At 57.4% G+C, this 18,357-nt stretch overlaps 2 protein-coding genes across 4 annotated transcripts in view; one reads left to right on the forward strand and one right to left on the reverse strand.

Annotated features, from left to right (window-relative positions):
- The first annotated feature begins 267 nt into the window (after positions 1-267).
- LDHD (lactate dehydrogenase D) lies at positions 268-4,406 on the forward strand. The gene is made up of 11 exons (XM_029238032.1): positions 268-365; positions 873-985; positions 1,233-1,374; positions 1,593-1,734; positions 1,869-2,028; positions 2,275-2,474; positions 2,569-2,697; positions 2,783-2,910; positions 3,374-3,464; positions 3,544-3,655; positions 3,743-4,406. The coding sequence occupies exons 1-11, from the start codon at positions 294-296 to the stop codon at positions 3,906-3,908; spliced, it is 1,455 nt and encodes a 484-aa protein (XP_029093865.1). The 5' UTR covers positions 268-293; the 3' UTR covers positions 3,909-4,406.
- Positions 4,407-4,630: 224 nt separating this feature from the next.
- ZNRF1 (zinc and ring finger 1) overlaps positions 4,631-18,357 on the reverse strand; it is a 104,561-nt gene continuing 90,834 nt past the window's right edge. Inside the window, exons 3-6 of one of the 3 annotated variants that reach the window (XR_003795923.1) lie at positions 11,383-11,488; positions 10,363-11,270; positions 9,786-9,877; positions 8,245-8,545 (exon numbers count right to left, since the gene is read on the reverse strand). Coding sequence is in view for 2 of the 3 variants with exons in the window: in XM_029238059.1 (XP_029093892.1) it covers positions 9,820-9,877; positions 11,383-11,488 (164 nt within the window). In the remaining variant the exon portion in view is untranslated. Of the gene's footprint in view, positions 8,205-8,244; positions 8,546-9,785; positions 9,878-10,362; positions 11,271-11,382; positions 11,489-18,357 lie in introns of those variants that run through there. The other 2 variants (XM_029238059.1, XM_029238049.1) reach the window with 2 other exon arrangements.

Consider the following 18,357-nt stretch of genomic DNA (forward strand, 5'->3'; position numbering starts at 1 on the left):
AACTGTGACACCGGAGCTGGGACTTGCAGGGTGAGAAAGATCAAGGGTGTGTCCCAAGCTCCTGAGCCTTGCTGGAGCTCTGGGTATTCGGACCACAAGAAGCCACTGCATAGTCTTAAGCCAGGAAGTGGCAGCTGTTCTGTTTCCCTTTGTGCTCAGTAAACCTCACCTCTCCTTTAAGAAGTACTGACTCAGTGAGGGCTTGGCAGGGCCACCTTAAGGCCGTGCCACCTTAAGCAGCCCTGCCCCCAGCACAACCAATAGGCTGGGGTGGTCACCGCTGTTGCCCAGCTATGGCCAGCCTGCTCCGGGCTGCAACTTGGGGGATGTTCCCCTGGAGGGGCTACTGCTCCAGGGGGACGCAGGTAGGTGGAAGAGGAGCCCCTTAGAGGGTGGGGGGCCCCCGATGCCGAGTTCCGGCCAGACTCTGTGCTGCCCCAGCACCAGGAGACCTTGAGCAGAGGCTCGCTGGGCTCACCCCAGGTCAAATGTGGGTGTTCAGTGCGCTGGGCCGAAGCCCTCAGAGCTGCCATGAGTGGGGCTGGGGGGTGTCAACTGAAAGATTTGTGGACTCTAGGGCACCCCTTTGAGGCCCCGGAATACACACACATTTTGAAAGAATGCCTGGGAGGCAAAGAGCTGGGTTCTAGGCCAGGCCCTGTCCTGGACTTGCTGGCCTCTTTTCCTCATCTGTAAAATGGGAAGAAATCCCCAGAAGGGCTCCAAGAGCCCTCCGAGCCCCCGGCCGAAGCGGGGTAGGGGTGTGGGTGCCTCTGTTCACAGGCAATGGAACCCCCACTCCCACCCCTCCCACTGGCCAGGTGGCCCCACATATCTTTGAGTGACCCTGCCAATGTGTTTCTCCCCTGCAGGGTGAACTCAGCGAGGGCTTTGTGGAGGCTTTGAAGGCAGTTGTGGGGAGCCCCCATGTGACTACTGCTGCTGTGGTCCGAGAGCAGCACGGGCACGATGAGTCAATGCACAGGTGGCCTCCACCACACCCCTGCATCAGAACCCCTGGCTGGGAGTGAGGGTCCTGGGTTATCTTCTGCCCCTCAACCCCCGCCATCTGTTTTTGGGTGCTCTGGCATCCTCCACCTCTCCTCTATGCCCCCAGAAGGGTGTTCTCTGCCCCTCGACCACTGTGCAGCCTCAGGCCCTGCCATACCTTCAAACTTGAGCAGGACCAGAGGGTACCACACACCCCTACATTGCTGAGGGTCTGGTTTCAGGTGCCAACCTCCGGACGCCGTGGTGTGGCCCCAGAATGTGGAGCAGGTCAGCCGGCTGGCAGCCCTGTGCTATGGCCAAGGCGTGCCCATCATCCCATTCGGCTCGGGCACTGGGCTTGAGGGTGGAGTCTGTGCCGTGCAGGTATGTATGGTGGGTGGCCAACTCCTCTGGCCAGGCTCTAGTCCCACCACGCTTGTCACACCGGCAGCTGCCTCCTCCACCACACCAGCCTGGCTGGCCAGGTCCAGCCCTCCTTACCTGCCATCCCGGGGCTCTGGTCTGGCTGCTGGGAGGTCGGCCTCGAGCTGGGGTCCTGGCGAAAGATGTAGGTCAGTGACCGCTTGAACGCCCTCCGCCAGGGCGGCGTCTGTGTCAACCTGACCCACATGGACCGAATCCTGGAGCTGAATCCAGAAGACTTCTCTGTGGTGGTGGAGCCCGGCGTCACCCGCAAAGCCCTCAACTCCCACCTGCGCGACAGCGGCCTCTGGTTCCCTGTGGGTAGGCTGGGGCTCCAGGACTTTCCTGGGCCTGGAGGGCTCCCTGGTGGCAGCGGTGTTTCTGGGGCTTGGCGGGACCCCTCTGCCCACGTGCACCTGCCCCAGGCTTCCTTCTGCCTGCCCTCTGCCCTCCAGACCCAGGTGCAGACGCCTCTCTCTGCGGCATGGTGGCCACCGGCGCCTCGGGCACCAACGCTGTGCGCTACGGCACCATGCGCGACAACGTGCTAAACCTGGAAGTGGTGCTGCCGGGAGGGCGGCTGCTTCACACCGCGGGCCCGGGACGTCACTTCCGGTGAGCGCCCTCTATCGGCGGCGACGCGGGCCTCCTGGAGAGGCGGGTCATGAAACTGCCCTGTGGGCCAAAGCTGGTGGTCCGGAGGCCGATTTGGGCTGTGCCAGGAAACGGCTGCCTGGGTGGCAGTCTGCACAGAGGCGGGTCAGCCCAGACCTCAGGCTCAGCTCCCCACCTGGCTTCTGGCCAGAAATCCATCGTCACGTGGCCTGGGCACTCACCTACCTCATGTCCCCGGGGACCCAGGAAGAGCGCAGCTGGCTACAACCTCACCGGGCTGTTTGTGGGCTCCGAGGGGACGCTGGGCCTCATCACGGCCGCCACACTGCGCCTGCACCCTGCCCCTGAGGCCACGGTGGCCGCCACCTGTGCCTTCCCCAGCGTCCAGGCGGCCGTGGACAGCACCGTACACATCCTCCAGGCTGCAGTGCCCGTGGCCCGCATTGGTGAGCCTGGGATTGGGCCGTCCAGGTGGGCTCCCCGGAGGAGGCCCCCTTTGAAGGCCACGCGTCACCTCACGTGGCCTCTCCTTGGTCTCAGAGTTCCTGGATGACGTCATGATGGATGCCTGCAACAGGCATAGCAAGCTGAACTGCTGCGTGGCGCCCACGCTCTTCCTCGAGTTCCACGGCTCCGAGCAGGCGCTGGCAGAGCAGGTGCAGCGCACAGGTGTGCTGGGGTGCTGTGGGCGGGGCGGGGCGGGGCCCGGGCTGCCCCAGAGTAGGGCCTGGTGTCAACCCCCTACCCCCGACAGAGGAGATCATCCGGCACAACGGAGGCTCTCACTTCTCCTGGGCCAAGGAGGCGGAGGACCGCAGCCGGCTCTGGGCAGCGCGGCACAACGCCTGGTACGCTGCCCTGGCGCTGCGGCCGGGCTGCAAGGTGAGCGGGCTGGGGTGGACACGGGAGCCTTTCCTCAGCCTACTGCCCTATTGTCCAGGGCAGCAGGCAGAGGCCCCGGCAGGCAGGACTGCCAAATCCTCGGGAGGGAGCCCCTGCCCCGAGCCAGGCCCTGGGTGCAGAGACCAAGGAGGGGCAGTGTGGACACAGAAGGCAGGCTTCAGGGAGGAAGAGGTGGTGAAGCGGAAGATGGTAGCCAACAGGAAGGGGAGGCTGGGCTCCAGGTGCTGGGGGGCCTGCACGGTAGCGGGGGTGGGGAGCAGGGTGAGAGCCCTGGGAGCCTAGCCGGGCCAGTTGCCTTGTTGCACAGGGAAACTGAGGCTTAGAGACAGCAGGCATGTTCATGTGAGAGGCTGAGCCCCCTGAGCCCATTCATACCCTTGACCCCTTACCTCCCGGGCAGGCTGGGTGAGGGAGGGAAGCTCACCGGCCTGCCTCGACTCAGGGCTATTCCACCGACGTGTGTGTGCCCATCTCCCGGCTGCCGGAGATCCTGGTGCAGACCAAGGAGGACCTGCAGGCCTCGGGACTCACAGGTTCTGCCTGCCCCACGCGGGGCGCGGTGGGAGGGTGGGGGCGGGGCTGGGGCAGCAGCTGTGTCCTCTGGGCCCCCAGGAACCATCGTTGGGCACGTGGGTGACGGCAATTTCCACTGCATCCTGGTGGTAGACCCGGAGGACCACGAGGAGCTCCTCAGGGTCAAGGCCTTTGCAGAACAGCTGGTCAGGTAAGGGCAAAGCGGGAAGCAGGGTGGGGGAGAGCTGAGGGAAGTAGGAGGGGCACCCGCTGAGGACCTCTTCCCACTGCTTCCCAGGCGAGCACTGGCACTCCGTGGCACGTGCACAGGGGAACATGGCATCGGTCTGGGCAAGCGGCAGCTGCTGCAGGAGGAGGTGGGCACGGTGGGCATTGAGACCATGCGGCAGCTCAAGGCCACGCTGGACCCCCGAGGCCTCATGAACCCAGGCAAGGTGCTGTGAGGGGCTCGGAGCACCTGGCCCACAAGCCCCCAGAGAGTGGCACCTCCCGTTCCGGAACCTGTTTTCCTGCCATGGAACAGCTCTGTCTTTGCCTAGACCCTGCAGGGGTCTTCGCCAGCCCGCTAGCCCTTTCATCCAAGCCGAGGCCAGAGAGAGGAGGGAGAAGCCTGGTCGGCTGTCTTCTCCCTGGCCCTCTTGCTGGCCTCAGGAGCCTTTGGTCCAGTAAATGGCTCAGGGTCGTTCCCGGTGAAGCTGCTTCCTCTCTGCTCGCTTACGCATCCTATAAGGTAGTGTGGGTCAGTCACCCCAAAGACTAGGACGACCCCCCTCCAGCTTAGCCTCCCCACTGACAGGGCAGGAGAACAAAGGCTGGGGGCCCCAGCACCCATAGCCCAACTCCATCTGCCTGGTGACAGGAATGCTCCTTTGCTGGTGGGGGAAGGGACCTTCCGCTCCACACTCATAGACCCCCAAAATAAACCTGAACCCCACTTGCAGTTGTCTGGAGATGAGCAGGCAGCATCTGTGAATGAACCCCTGTGCCTGCCCGCCCCACCTCCTCCAAGTTCTTTGTCCTTTGGCTGGTGACGTCCTCGTCCCTCATCCTGGGCCTGCCCTCTGACTTGCTGCAGCCTGAGGAGGGGCAGCTGCTCTGCCTCTCAGAGCCCCAGGGCCTAAGGACTTGCCCATGTCCATCATCACTTACCACAGACTGCCCCACTGAACCCCAACTGTACTCTAGAACATTCTGAACATGTCCTTCAAGTAGCTACTACCAACCATTGCAAATGGAAGTGATTTTCCTGGTACCACACCTCTCCACAGTGTGATGTATTATTATACTACTAGCTTTTTTGCCTCAACCTCAGGCTCTGTCCACCCTGGGGCCTGCCCCTGCCTTGGTCAGGATTCCTGATCAGAGGACCTTGTCCGGGGTACCTGGCAGTTGTTCCCCCTAAGCCCACGAGAGGGCGCCCGACACCTCAGAGCTTAGACACCAGTATCTGCTCGGGGCAGTGGTGCCCAACACTCACCTCTGCAGGGACCTGCAGCTCTCAGCTCTGGGCCCCCCACTTCCCAGGGTCTAGCAGGTGTCTGGAGTCCTGGAAACCAGTCTCTAAGCTCTCCACGCCCCTGCAGGTCCCAGGAGCCTCTAGTGCAGGCCCATCTCCCTCACCCCAAGGCCTTGGCCCTTAGGAAAAGGGCTGGGCGAGGGGCGCAGGGGAGCCAGGGGCACACTCCATCTCGCCTCACTCCCATTCTCCCAAGCCACCTCTGAGCTCCTTCCCTGCCTCCACTCCCTCCACCTCTCCCCTCAGCTGTTCAGGCAGCCCCTCTGGCTCCTGAGACCAGCTTGGTTCTTGGAACCCCTCCTTTCTGCTAACTTGGGGCTGAGCCCTGAGTTCGCTCCTCTGTGACATTTCTGTCCCTTGGATATGCCAGGGGGTGGTGTGGGGCAAGTCCCATGGGCCCTCCCCCACAAGCACCCAATAAAGCGGACTCGAACCATCTAACCATCAGCCACCAGTGCCCTCCCCTCCACGCAGGCAGCCCGCCACCAGCAGCCCCCCGGGGCAGCATTCTGCAGGGGCAGGCTCCTCCCCTACAGGGCAGGGCTTGTCTCTGATGTGCCCCTCAGTGCCTGGCAACTAGTAGGTGTTCAGCAAATGGCCACTTCCCCACAATTCTTTACTAGGAAAAACTCCAAACACGCAGGACAGTTGGAAGAACAAGTACACTGTTCACTGAAACACTAGCCACTGAAGATTCAACAATGAATATTTTTGCCTTACTTGCTTCGTGCATGTAGTTTTTGGGGAACCATTTGGAATTGAGTTACAAATTTGTTGACATCATTCACCTACATAATTCAGCATCTATTCCCTAGGATTAAGGACCTAAAAACCTCGACACCATTAAATGGCTCCTAGATGACTGGTTTTAGTGAGGTGCCCCTTTCCAGGAAGCCCCCTCCCCTTCACGTGTGCTGGGCCCTTAGCAGAGGGAGTGGGTGGAACCCACCTCCCAGTGCCTGCCAATTCCCTCCCCTCCCGGAAAGGCAGAGTTGAGGAGAGCTGTTGGGATGGAGGATGACAGACACCAGTTCCATCTGGAAAGCCCGGACAACCCTGGTCCTACCCCCGCCCAGGAGCTGGCAGTCTGGGTCTGAATTTGGAGGAGACGGCAACCAGCAGAGGGCTGCAGTGTGCCAGGTGGGAGTGAAGTCGCTGGGGGTGGGATAGGCACCAGCCCCAGGAGCCTGGAATAGCAGCCGGCGTGGGCTCCAGCCCTGCCCCAACCCAGCTCGACCCCTCAGCTCACCCAGGGCGCTGCCAAGGCTGCCGGGCCTAAGCCACCGAGGTGGGCACAGAGGCCTCCTCTGCCTGCAGGCCCAGGGGTCAGGCAAGGAGATCCTCAGGGCCAGCTTTGCTGGAGGAATTAAATATAGAACAGGCAGACATAGTTGCCAGGCAGAAGCAGGAGGTGCTGTGAATAGAACAGTGCTCTTTGCGGTGACAAAGCCACGAGCGAGCCTGCTATGCACGTGCCAGGGGCTTCTGGGCAGATCCTCTGACCCTCACGGTGGCCTCTGAGCTGCGTGACTTTGTTCCCACTTCACGTGTGGGGCATCTGAAGTTCAGATGAAGCCCTTTCCCCAGCGCGTTCTGCCAGGCAGAGAAGCCCCATACAGACAGTTTAGAGCCCAGGTTTTTGCCACCATGGCGACTGCGGGTCCCCGGGGTCACTACCCCACGAGCTCAGACCCACAAACTCCTCTTGAGTATTTCTTTGAAATGCTGAGCGTGCCAGTGCCTTGGCTCAGATTTGCCCACCAGCCTGCAATGCCCTTGTACAGAGCAGGTGCTTCAGCAAGCGTCTGACAGAAGACAACTGCAGAGCCTGGGCCTGGTGGGGTCAGAGCCCATAGAGGCAGCAGCACACAGGAGGCCCGAGAAGGGGCGGAGCAGGCGTCTTCCTCCACAGCTTTCTTCACAGGCTTTGCAGAAGGCTCTGGAATGCCGCTCCGGGAGCCGGTCTGGCACAGGGACAGAGGCGCCAGGTGGGCACTGCTACCTGCTGCCCTGAGCTTCCCACCCAGCCCAAGGTGTGCCAACTCGTGTGAGCCCCGAGTGGCTGGTTCTAGTTCAAGGGCTCTGAGCTGGCTCAGCCCCAAACCAGGGCCTCATTCTGGGCCTCAATGAAGGATGCCCATGAGTCAGCACTGAGATGTGGCCGGAGCAACAGGAAGGGCAGGGTGTGGAATGGGGAGCCAGGGATTGGGCGGGGGGCGGTCTGGGCCAGTGCCTGGAAGAACCCGCATCCTTGCAGCCTCCATCCGCTGCAAGGTCTTTGCCCTGCAGATCTTTCCAGAAGAGTTCTGTCACGACCACTCCACAGCTGATGGCAGATAGATTCCACGAGGCTTGAATGGGTCATAAAGCTGCGGGACTCCGGCCTGACCTGCCACGTTCCCTCACCCGGGCGTGACTGCTGAGAACCACATCACACACCTGTAGCCCCGATGCTAGCCTGAAGGAAGGCTAAGGAGGTAGGCAAGGGAGCAGGGGACAGACCGTCAACGCCCATTTCTTGATTGTGTAACAATACTTGATTAAAATGAAGTCACACAGTGCATCTTTTATTAGACATTATTTTAATACCATATCAAAACACCTTGACTAATGAAGAAAGCCTTTTCCCCCAGCTTTGAACGTATTTTTAAACATTTTATAAGGTTTTTTTTTTTTGTATTTTAAAATATAAATACAGAAACCTATCTTGCAGGGGCTGATGCCACATGTGAACATCAATGGCTAGAATGTTCTCAAACAGAATGCCTGAAAACAGGGGTAGCTGTACATATCCCTTTAACAAGTCTTTTGTTTGTCTAGGTTTTCTGGAAAAAAAAAAATCCACAAGGGTCTAAGAAAAACGTTCAGGCATTTTTGCAGGACACTTGTGATTGTTAAATCCTCTGAACTGACCAGAACCAGGAGGGAAGAGGGGAGGAGAAATGGAAAGGAGGGGGGGAGAAGGTCCTCAGTGGGTTGGTTTTTGGCAATGAAGTCAAGATATCAGGGTCCCAAGGGGAGAAAAGTGCAAAACCAAGCCAGAAAATTGGGGAAAAAAACCAACCAAACAACAACAACAAAAAAAACCAAGGCAGAGCGGTTGATGGAGAGACCGCCGGGTGCCGGGCACGGGAGGGCTGTGAGCTCTGCTCTGCGAGTGGCGAGAACCCGGCTCTGGTCGTTTTGTCACTGAGCGGGTTCTGGCCGGGCAGCAGACGGCAATCTGTAAACATCACGAGGGAAAACACCAGTCGACACTAGACATTTTTTTTTAATAATTTTTTTTTTTTTTTTGTAAACACTTTAGAGACAGACCCACAACGCCTTTCAAAGGTGAAAAAGAAAATGCCCTTTCCCTCCTGAGATGAGGATGAGGGGAAGGATATTGGGTGATTCTTTCTTCTCTCAAACTCGCTCTCATTCAATCTGGTGTCCTCAGGGAGAAAGGGAGAACCATTCTCTGGAAGTCAGTGCAGAAGGGGTGCCCTGTTCCCACTGGTGTCCCCAGCTCAGCTCTGCCCCAGTGTCCGAAGCCTCCTCTCAGGAACGGGGGCCTGGCTGTCCCTGTGGGGACCGTAAGATGTAAGTCGTGCTCCATCAGGCCCGAGGCCAGCCGCGTGCATCCCGCTGAGGCCGGGCAGGGGCACCTGTGGTTCCGGTCTGGGGGCCCCGAAGCCAAACATCATGCCGGGAATTTGGACTTGCAGCCAGCACCAAGCTCCATTCCCTCTGCCTCACTCTTCCCCTCGCCTTTTCTTCACCCCACGTCCTCAGTTTTTGAGGTGAAGGTAAAAAGGGCAAATGTCCCTGAATAGTTTGACATCATCAGCTGTTCTGGGAGTTTACTCGGGATAAATAAAATACACCTAACACAGAACAAAAGAAAACAAAAAACGAGAGGGAGAGGGAGAGGAGAGAGCGCAAAAGAGGCCCCCAAACCCTTGGATTCACATGAGATGAGGTGGGTTTTGGTTTCTCATTTGGCAGAAAACAGAAGAGTGCCAGCCCAGAACTTGGGAGGGACAGCTAGGATGGGGACAGGAGAGAATGGTCAGCAGTAAAGCAGGGCGCCTGCGGGAGAAACTGGGGTTGGACAACGGTGACAGGGGAGCACACGTGCGCATCTCGGGAGGAAGCTGGTTGTGCTGGCCTGCTGTGCAAACAGGGGCTTGGGTGGCGGGGCCCCAGGTCTGGCCTGGAGGCCTCAGATTCATCTGGAAGGGGGTGAGGGCGGTGGGTGCAGGCAGGAAGAACCAGCCAAGAGCTGACTGCTGACAAGCGCTGCAGGGAACGAGGCGCCGTCCCACACTCGGTCTTGTCCAATGAGTGTGCTGTCCACGTGGGGATGCAAGCGAGATTATCCCGTCCCCAAAGAAGCAGCAGAGACACCCACGCCGCCGAGGGGCAAGGACCTGCCCTGGCCCCCCAGCAAGCACGAGGCACAGCTGGGGTGCAAAGCAGCATCCTGTCCCAGGGCTTGTGCTGCTTCTCCTGCCCAGCACTTTCCAAGGGACCTTCCTGAACCTTCCTCGGGGAGATTCGCCCTAGACACGGGGAACACGAGGGGCCTTCCCCCAACTCACCTTCCTCTACCCAGCAGGTTCTTCCTCGCAACGTGCGAGTCTGGACTCTCATCCTTCCCAGGAACCCTCCCCACCTCACGGAACCCCTGCTGCTGAGATGCTCCCCTCACCCCCGACCCCTCTTGGCAGGGGGAGGCGGGGCGCGGGGTGCCGTGAGGGCAGCTCAGCCCCCCTCTCCGCCTCCAGGCCCCAGAGCGACGCGACCCCAACCACGGGCTCACCTTTGAGAGGAGTCAGCAAGCGAGCCCAGCAGGGTCAGTCCGCGGGGTGTTCTGGACAAGATCTGTTCACTTCAAACCATGAGTCTATGCAACTGAGGGGAGACGGCAAGGGAGACACATCACTGGCTGGCCAGGCCACTCCCTGGGGGCTAGCTCCAAGGGTCGGGTCTCTGGGCAGGGAATGCCTGACGCTCACCTGCGGGGACCCCACATACCCACTGTCTGCTAGCAGAAGGGAGGACACCCAGGGGGGACCTGGCGCAGCCGGAGTCCCGGTGCAGTGCGTATGGACTTGGGGTGGACCTAGGCACTGCAGGATGCAGGAAGTGTGCCCTCGAGAGGGACAAGGCCTCAGGGGCATGGAGCCCAGGAGGACGGCAACAGCTATGGGTCAGAGGGTGAGAGTGGGGGGCTGCACAGGGCAGCCAGTCAACTATCTCCAAGGCTTAAAGGGGAAAGAAGTGGGAACAAAGCCCTGGCAGGCTGGTCACCGCCCTGAGCAAGCCCTCTCCTGAGTCACAGGAGCAGCCTGAGGCTCCCTCCCTGGTCTCCCTCTCAGGAGGCCCCCAAGCTCTACCTGGCTTGGCTGGCTGTGGTGGGCAGCCAGCATCTAGTCTTCCTTCCTGGAGAAGGTGAGCCAGGGGAGGACTGGCCCTGTGACTTGGTGACATTGCTCTGGAGAGCAAGACAAGAGGCCAGCAGGGAAATCCTGGTCTCTAGTGTTTACAGAAAGCACTGTCTGAACAGAGAGGGAACAGAAATTGGCCCAAGACAGCTTTCTGTAAAACATCTGGGTATTTTCAAAACAGGAACCAGACAGATCATTTGCATAAGTCTCTCCCAGAGCTGAAGATTCCCTTCTTCTGGCTCTGGTCAATGCTTCCCTGGGACACTGGAGCGCTGGGTGCTGCGCCCAGGCCAAGACCCCCTCCCCTTAGGCCTCACTTGCGCCTTTCTGACACCAGCCACATCCACGTGCTGCCCCGTGGCCAGTGGCCCCGTGAGTCAGGCTTTGGAAAAGCCTGTGTGTCCGGAAGCAGCTCTGGGGCTCCAGGGGCTGAGAACAGGTGGAGGCCACGGGCAGCACAGAGCGTCCTCCGGTCCTGGGTAAGGAGGTGTCTTCTTTCCAGTTGGAAACAAGAATGAGGCTCATGCTGGAGCCTGAGGGCGAATCTCAGTCCTGCTAATTACAGCCGCTGGCAGCACTGGGGCCCACAGGTAGTGGCTATTCCTGCCTGCTGGGCCTCTGGGGAGGAGGGGCGGGGCCAGAGCAGCCAGCACACCCCTCCGTGCTGACCACCCCCCCCACACCAGACCAGGGTCTGCACACGGGAGCAGAGGGGCTCACAGAGATGGACGGGGGCTCAACCTTCCAGGGGGCAGGGGCTCCACAGGCCTCCCCGTCGGGCCCGCCACCCAGGCTCTGCGCTCAGCACGTCCAGAACTCCCCACCTGCTGACCTCTGCCTCGACTCCACTCAGAGTGCTGGGGGACAGGGTGGCTAGTGACAGTCTGCCCTTCTCTCCCCCCACCCACAGGGAAGGGGCCCTCTGGGGTCTGGGGTGCAGCTAAGCTGGCCCTGCCGGCCCTCTCGTACCTTTTGTGATAAATGCACAGGCAGGGCAGCCTGGCTATCGTGTCCCCCTGAAGCAGCTCCTCCAGGCAGATCACACACTCACCCGCATCTTTAGTCAGCACGTCATCTGCAAAGGGGGGACAGAGGAGAGCGGGGCGTCAGTCACCAGCAGGCAGGGATCTAGGAGCTGCTTGGGACTGCGTGGGTCACCTGGGTCAGCGAAAACCCAAGAGAGACCTTGACGTAAAGGTCCTCACTGTGGACACAAGACACGCAAACCACATGCTAACTACCTGAAGACAAAATGGGATTAATCACCAAGTAAGCGGCCCAGGCAATGAAGGATGAAAAAGGCTTGGAGAGGAGGACACATGCTGCAGAGGTAGCACAAGACAGAATGGTTCCCTGAACAGACTTTCCCCCTAAACATACACACAGACCAGGTGCACTGGATTTCTGGTTTGGAAAAAATGGTGATGAGGAGAGTGGTACGAGGCAAGGGTGAAGGGACGAAACGGGTACCCCAGCAAATACGCGTACATGTGTGTCCATGGCAGCATTATTCACAAGAGCCAAAGGTGGGGACAACCCAAAGGTCCGCCAGCGGATGAATGGAGAAATGAACCGCGTGGACCCACACAACGGCGTATCCCCTCAGCCAGGAAAGGGGTGGAGAGCTGACGCCTGCTGCAACGTGGGTGCACCTCGAAAACATGGTGCCAAGTGGAAGGAGCCAGATGCAAAAGGCCACCTGCTTTCTGATCCCGTTTATGTGAAATGTCCAGAGGAGGCAAATTCAGAGACAAAAAAGTAGGTCAGGGGCTGGGGGCAGGGGGCACTAGGAGTGACCGCTTAATGAGTAAGCAATTTTCCTTTGTTTTTCTTGTGGTAACGTGAGATCTCTTAACATGAGATCTACCCTCTTCATAAAAATGTAACAGTACAGTCTACTGTTGTATGGAAGCCCCATACCTGAAACTTTCTGCCAGTTGAATAGCAATTGCCTGTTTCCCTCTCCCCTGTCAACACTTCTACTCTCTGGTTCTATGGGGTTGACTGCTTTAGATCCTTCGTGTAAGTGGAATCATGCAAGGAGTTCCTTCTGGGATGATGAAATATTTGGAACTAGACAGAGATGGTGGTTGCACAACATTGTACATGTCCCAAATGCCACTACGCTGTACACGTAAAAATGGTTACTTGTGTGTTATACACATTTTAACTCAGTTAAATATTTAAAAAAGACACCCCACACCCCACCAGAAAAGAATGAATGGAAGGAAGCTGCTGCCCACCACGGCCCCAAGCGAAGCCGTGACCAGGACAGCCCGAGCACAACAGGGGGCCGAGCCAGCATCCCCTACGACATTTCTATGACATTCTGGGCACTGGCGACTCAGTGAATAAGCCACGGTCTCAGGATTCAAGAAACTCATAGCTTAGCAGGGGCGGTTGAACAAGAAGACAGAAATGAACAGCACAGGAATTCCTGGAAGTCTTACGACACACACAGATCCAGATGTGAGAAGTACGGGAAATGCCCAGTCGGGGTGGGGACTGTTCAGGGAGGGCTATTCCAGGCAAAGGGGACAGCATCTGTGCACCTGGCAAGGCAGGATGTTTGCTGTGGTAGGTGCAGAGCCCTGGGGCCATGGGGGGGGTAGGTGAGACCCACTTCCTGAGGACGGACTTGTATTCTGCTGTGCTACCTGGCCTTTATCTGGGTCACTGAAGGGCCTTGGAGACGCACTGATCACATCTAGTCTCCTGAAACTACTGGAAATGACTGGAAGAGCCCAGAGATGGGGAGCCCGCTATGGAGGCTAATGCCGTGGTGCAGGAGAGATGAACTCAAGGCCGGCACCAGCAATGGGGGGAGGTGGATGGCATGAACTGGGGCAGCTGGGAAAACGGGGGCCAGGGGAGGGGAGCGCACACTTGTCAGAGCGAGAGGGAGCCAGGAGGAGGCCCAGCTTGGGAAGTAATGATGAACTCAGAGCTTGGTGGCAGGCGCTGACTGGGCGTCTCCCCCAGGACGCGCTAATGGAAACCTGCTGGAGTCCATCCAAGTCCAGATCTGGGGTTTAGAGGAGAGATGTGGGCAACAGGGGTAGATGTGGGATAAAGAGCTTAGACAAATCTCAAGAAGGCAGACGACTGAACCCAGGTGAATTCTAATATTTGAAAGGCAGGTGAGAGAGGTGAAGTCAGCAAAAGGTTACCCAGAAGTTCTCAAAACCATAGGAGAAATACCCTGAGAACAGGTTCTGGATGTAAAGAAAGCAAAGCCTGAAGCAGGGCAACTCCCCACTTCTGAAAGATTTTAACTGATCGTGAACACTGCCAATGATACACACTGAGATTTCACGTGTGTTCAGTGAGCCTCAGGATCTTACAAGCCGGGCAGGGCACACGGTGTTATTCCTGTTTTGCAAAAGGGGACACTGCAGCCAGAGAATCAGACACCTTGCCAAAGTCAGAGGGCTCATGAATGGGGCAGGGCCAGGGACCCTCTGTGGGGCTGCCCTCCACCACTGCGGTTTCTTTGTGCCCTCTGATAACTTTAGTGGAAGCGGAAACATCTGGGGCCCATAAAATGAGGATTCTTCATGGCCTAGAAGGGTATGGTGACTCAGAGCCCCCCATCAGGAACCCCAAGGAAAACAACTAAGATAGAGTCAACTCAATACTTAAGTCCTTATGCACAAGAGCTGGGAGAGAAGTCACTTTCAGCTTCCAGGCCACCAGGACAGCCTGTGGTCATGTTCTCTGTTAAGATCTGCCTAACCCAAAGCCCCAAAGCCCACCTGAAAGGGCGACGTGGAGGGAAAAGCAGACAGCACACAGTCGGTCTGCCACTGGAGTGTAACCTCAGACTCCAAACGTGGCAAGTGGCACATATGTAAAAGGGTATGATCCCATTTTTAAAAAAGCACTAGATACCATACACATTTAAATATTTGTGTGTGTGGAAGCACAGGAAAAAGTCTGGAGGGAAACACACACTTTAATAGTAGTGGAGGAAAGGAGGATTAGAAGAAAACTATTTTTATATATTTTTGAATTGTTTGAACAGGCATTACTTTTATAATTAACAACCCCCAATAAAGAAACAGACTAGTGTTTTCATTTCACTCTGAAATGTATCAAAAGGATAATACGGATTGGTGGGTGGAGAGACATGTGATAGAGCAAGTACAGTATAATGCACACTCTAGGTGGGGGGTATTTTGGTTTTTACTGCAAAACTCTCAACTTTGCTGTACGTTTGACATTTTTCATAATAAAATACTAGGAGGAAAAAACTCCAATAAAGACGGGAGGAAAAATAGACCAGCTCTGAGAAGGCAGTCACTGCAGACCTTCTTGGGCATTTATTCCTACTCTCTTTGTCTCCGGCATCTCATCTGTAAAGTGAGGATCTGGGATACAGCCCCTTTTCCGTGCTTCCCTCCTCACGTATGGATGATTTCCTTGGGAACACAGCAGTATTACTGATTCCGAAACAGCGTCCCCTTCTGATTGGTGAGTCAGCTGGGAGCCCAGGGGCAAGTCAGAATTCCCTCAGTCCCAAACAGTTTTCTGCATGAGCTGCGCTCTGTCTGTCCTGTCAGGTCCAGGCTGGGATCGGGGGCGGGAGCCAGGCAAGGGGATGAGACCTGGGGCTTGCTTCTTCAGCAGGACTGGACTGGACTCTCCTCTCTTTTCTCGCTAGGTATCACTAGGGGAAGGGGAAGGAGAAAGAGGCACGAGGGCGGTTCATCTTCTTATCAAGGACTCAGACTTGAGCACAAGGAGGCTAGACACTAGACTTTTCTTACGAACAGTCGATTGCCACCACACAACCCATTACAGAGCATCTTCATGCACGGTGCTTAGCAGCCAGCCTGGGTCTGCAGCACGGATGGGAAGAACTAAACTGCACAGCTGCCTGCCAGGCTGGCACAGTGGGGAGCACATTTCACCAGTACCCAGAGCCCTGGCTGCAAAAGGCTGCCTGAGGGGTCCTGGGATGAAGAGGAGCCAGGGCTGGGACCCTGAGAGCACAGGTCAGCAGGGAGTGCTCACACCCAGCGTAGTGCCCGGGGAGCGACATCTCCCAACACCGGAAGGCAGGAGCCCAAATCCAGCCACAGGCCTGAGTGGGTTGGGTAAAACTTCCCGTCCCAATCCCTGGGCTCTAGGAGCGAGCAGCCCCCAGGTGTCCCTGGGCGCCTAGCAGGCGAGGGGAAATGGCTGAAGCTGAAGCCTGGCTATCACCCAGATCCTACGAGGCTTCCGCACTCTTGTGATGGGAGCCTGCTGTCTGCTGTCGGAGGACCTTGCAGTCTGAAGCTGGGGCACAAGTTAAGGCCACTCTGCAGATGGACCCAAACGCCCCCGGGCACCCGAGGTCCCTAGAGGAGGGGGGCTCAACCAATGCTGGCTGATGAGAACATAGAACCAAGCTGTGCTTTCTTCCTTTTTCTTACTGCCTCTCAAGCACCCACAGCCGCCAGCTGCCCGACACCGTGTGCAAAGCCAACGGCCCTGCCCACGGGGGAGTGCGGAAGTGTGCCTGGCCTGAGGGATGGTGCTGACGGTGCCAATGCCTGGCCCTCTAGCCAGCCCAGAGTGGCGGGCGATGCTCTCTGTGACAGCACTGCGGTGGGAGGTGATGGCACACTTCTGCCCCCTCCCTGACAGCTGCTGTTTATCTGAGAAAAGTGATCGAGGAGGAGGAGAAAAAGGAGCCCTCACTTCTTTGGGGCCAGCTGTATGCCACAAATGTCGCACACACATCTCAGTGAATCCTAAAGACCCTGGGGGTGGGGGGTCTGTGCTTCAGCTCAGGCAGCTGGTAAGTGGCCATGACTCCCACGCCAAGTTCCTTCCACTTGGCCACCCTGCCTCCTTTCCTTAAAAGACCAGGCGGTAAAGTCTCTTCCTTGCGGCTGGAAACCACCACCCATCTCACAGACAGCCTCAGATCTTTCTCTTTGTGAACTTGGTGGAGGAACCTGGGTGCTCAGCATGAACAGGCCAGGCTGAGGGAGCTGTACTGCTGCCCTGCAGAGAGCACAGGCTTGACGTCCCCCGAGGGGACCCGCAGAGCTGCCGGCGGCATGGAGGGAAGGCTGGTGTGGTACAGCTGAGCAGTGCCGTACAGGACCCACTTCCCCTGCTGCCTGATGGCAGTCACGGTCCTGGGAGGAAGGAAGGTGGGAGCCAGAGGGAGAGTCCCCAGCAAATGACTCAGAAACAAAGGCTCCACCGCCAGCCTCATTTCCAGCCTAGGTGTGGAAGAGCTCAGGCTTGTAGACCCTTCGGCATGTGCAGAGCTGCTGGCCCAGCCTCCTGGGGGACAGGAAGGGGCAGTGCTACCACTGCCAGGCGTCGCCAGCTCCCTTCTTGGGAAATCTCCAGGCAAAGGGGAGACTTTGAGTAGAGAGTTCCCCTACCAGCAGTGTCGTCTCCACCGCAACCCACAGACTGTGAGGCACGACCCAATTGTTCTGGATCCAATTGTTCTGACGAGATGGGCTGCGATCACGACAAGCGGAGCGGCTCCGCAGGGCTTCATGTTTACAGAGGCTGCCCTGTGACCCCATTCAGTCCCCTCTCCTCCGGTCTCCCTTCCACCCACTCCTCATTCACCCAGCGGCCTGCCGGGAGTCCTCCTCCCTTCCCTCCTGCAGGAAGAGCACCCAGACAGACACCTCTAGACAGACACCTCACAGCCAGACTCAGCCGCTGCTAGGCATCGAACAATAGCTCCTGGCAGTGCCCCACTGGGCTGGGCACACTCCCCGGCCAGAACCTGGCTCCCCAAGGCCCAAGAAAAGGCACTGCCATTCCAACCACAGGATCGCTGAGAGCAGAGACACAGGCCAAACAAGCACTATTTACACAGGTCTGCTGGCTGGGGCTAAACTAGCAGGAGGCATTCCTGCTTTGGGGGGAGCCAGATTCCCTTTCCTTTAAAGAAATCTTGCGTGACATTTATCATTTCAAGAGCCCTGAAGTTGGGGGCAATGACTGTCAGTAGAGAGGAGGGATGAATGGTCAGGACCTAAGAAGCAGGGCATGGGTCTGTGCCCCAGAAGAAAGCAAGGGGGAGAGGAACTTTTGAAGCTGCTTTGACAGCCATCAAGCTCTCTTAATACTGCTGGAAAATGGACCTGCCACACGCCAGACTCTCCCAGAGCCAAGGACCCCTGGCTGGTCCTGGAACCAGGATCTCCTCGGCTTTCAATGGACAATCAGTCATCTGTCACGACCCCCCTCCACTCCAGTACTGTGACTCTCTTCTGTTCATAGCAGAATCAGGCCCCTCATCTTGAGGCTTGTTTTGCTGGCTGACCAGTGCGATGGTCAAAACCTGAGTGCATGTTCTTGAGAACGCAAGTTCCCCCAGTCTCAAAACCACAAACAGATACTGGAAAGGAAGAGAAATTACAAGGCCCAATCAAGCTGACCACATTTACCTGCAGAAAGGGGTCCCGGTCCCCCCAGCTCTCTCTCATCTTTGAGGGGTCCTGGGTTCAGAGCTGCCCACTGAAGAAAACAGAGGATAGAAGATTCTGCGCTCTGCAGTGCAGCTCCCTTCCCTACCCCTCCGAATGGGTCACCAGGACTCACAAACCAGGTACCTGCCAAGAAGCACCAGTTACTGGCCTTCACATTTCTCTTGAGCACTGGGTAAACCAGTTAAACTAGTCTTGCCTTTCCAAAACTGGCTTTTTTTTTTTTTTTTTTTTAATCTGGCAGGTGGCCTACTGGAGGCCTTCCAACCCACGGCTCAGGCTAACCCTCATAATAAGAAAAATACTACATTCTATCTGTCTCATTTAGGAGGTTTCTACTCCCCCCCCCATTTGGTGGTTAACTAAATTTCATCTTATATAACCGCTATAAATTTCCTAAAAATTTCCCCAATTGGTGCCAGCAGCTACAGGAAGGGTGTATGTGTGTGTGTGTGTGTGTGTGTGTGTGTGTGTGTGTGTGTGTGTGTGT

The sequence above is a fragment of the Monodon monoceros genome, unplaced genomic scaffold (assembly GCF_005190385.1).
Source record: "Monodon monoceros isolate NGI ecotype Baffin Bay Population unplaced genomic scaffold, NGI_Narwhal_1 Super_Scaffold_10, whole genome shotgun sequence".
Taxonomy (NCBI): Eukaryota; Metazoa; Chordata; class Mammalia; order Artiodactyla; family Monodontidae; genus Monodon; species Monodon monoceros.

Excerpts from the sequence above, each read along its gene's own strand:
- LDHD (XM_029238032.1), top strand. The coding sequence starts at position 294 with ATGGCCAGCCTGCTCCGGGCTGCAACTTGGGGGATGTTCCCCTGGAGG. Across the intron at positions 366-872 it reads ACTGCTCCAGGGGGACGCAG|GGTGAACTCAGCGAGGGCTT; the intron begins GTAGGTGGAAGA and ends TCTCCCCTGCAG. Across the intron at positions 1,735-1,868 it reads CGGCCTCTGGTTCCCTGTGG|ACCCAGGTGCAGACGCCTCT; the intron begins GTAGGCTGGGGC and ends TCTGCCCTCCAG.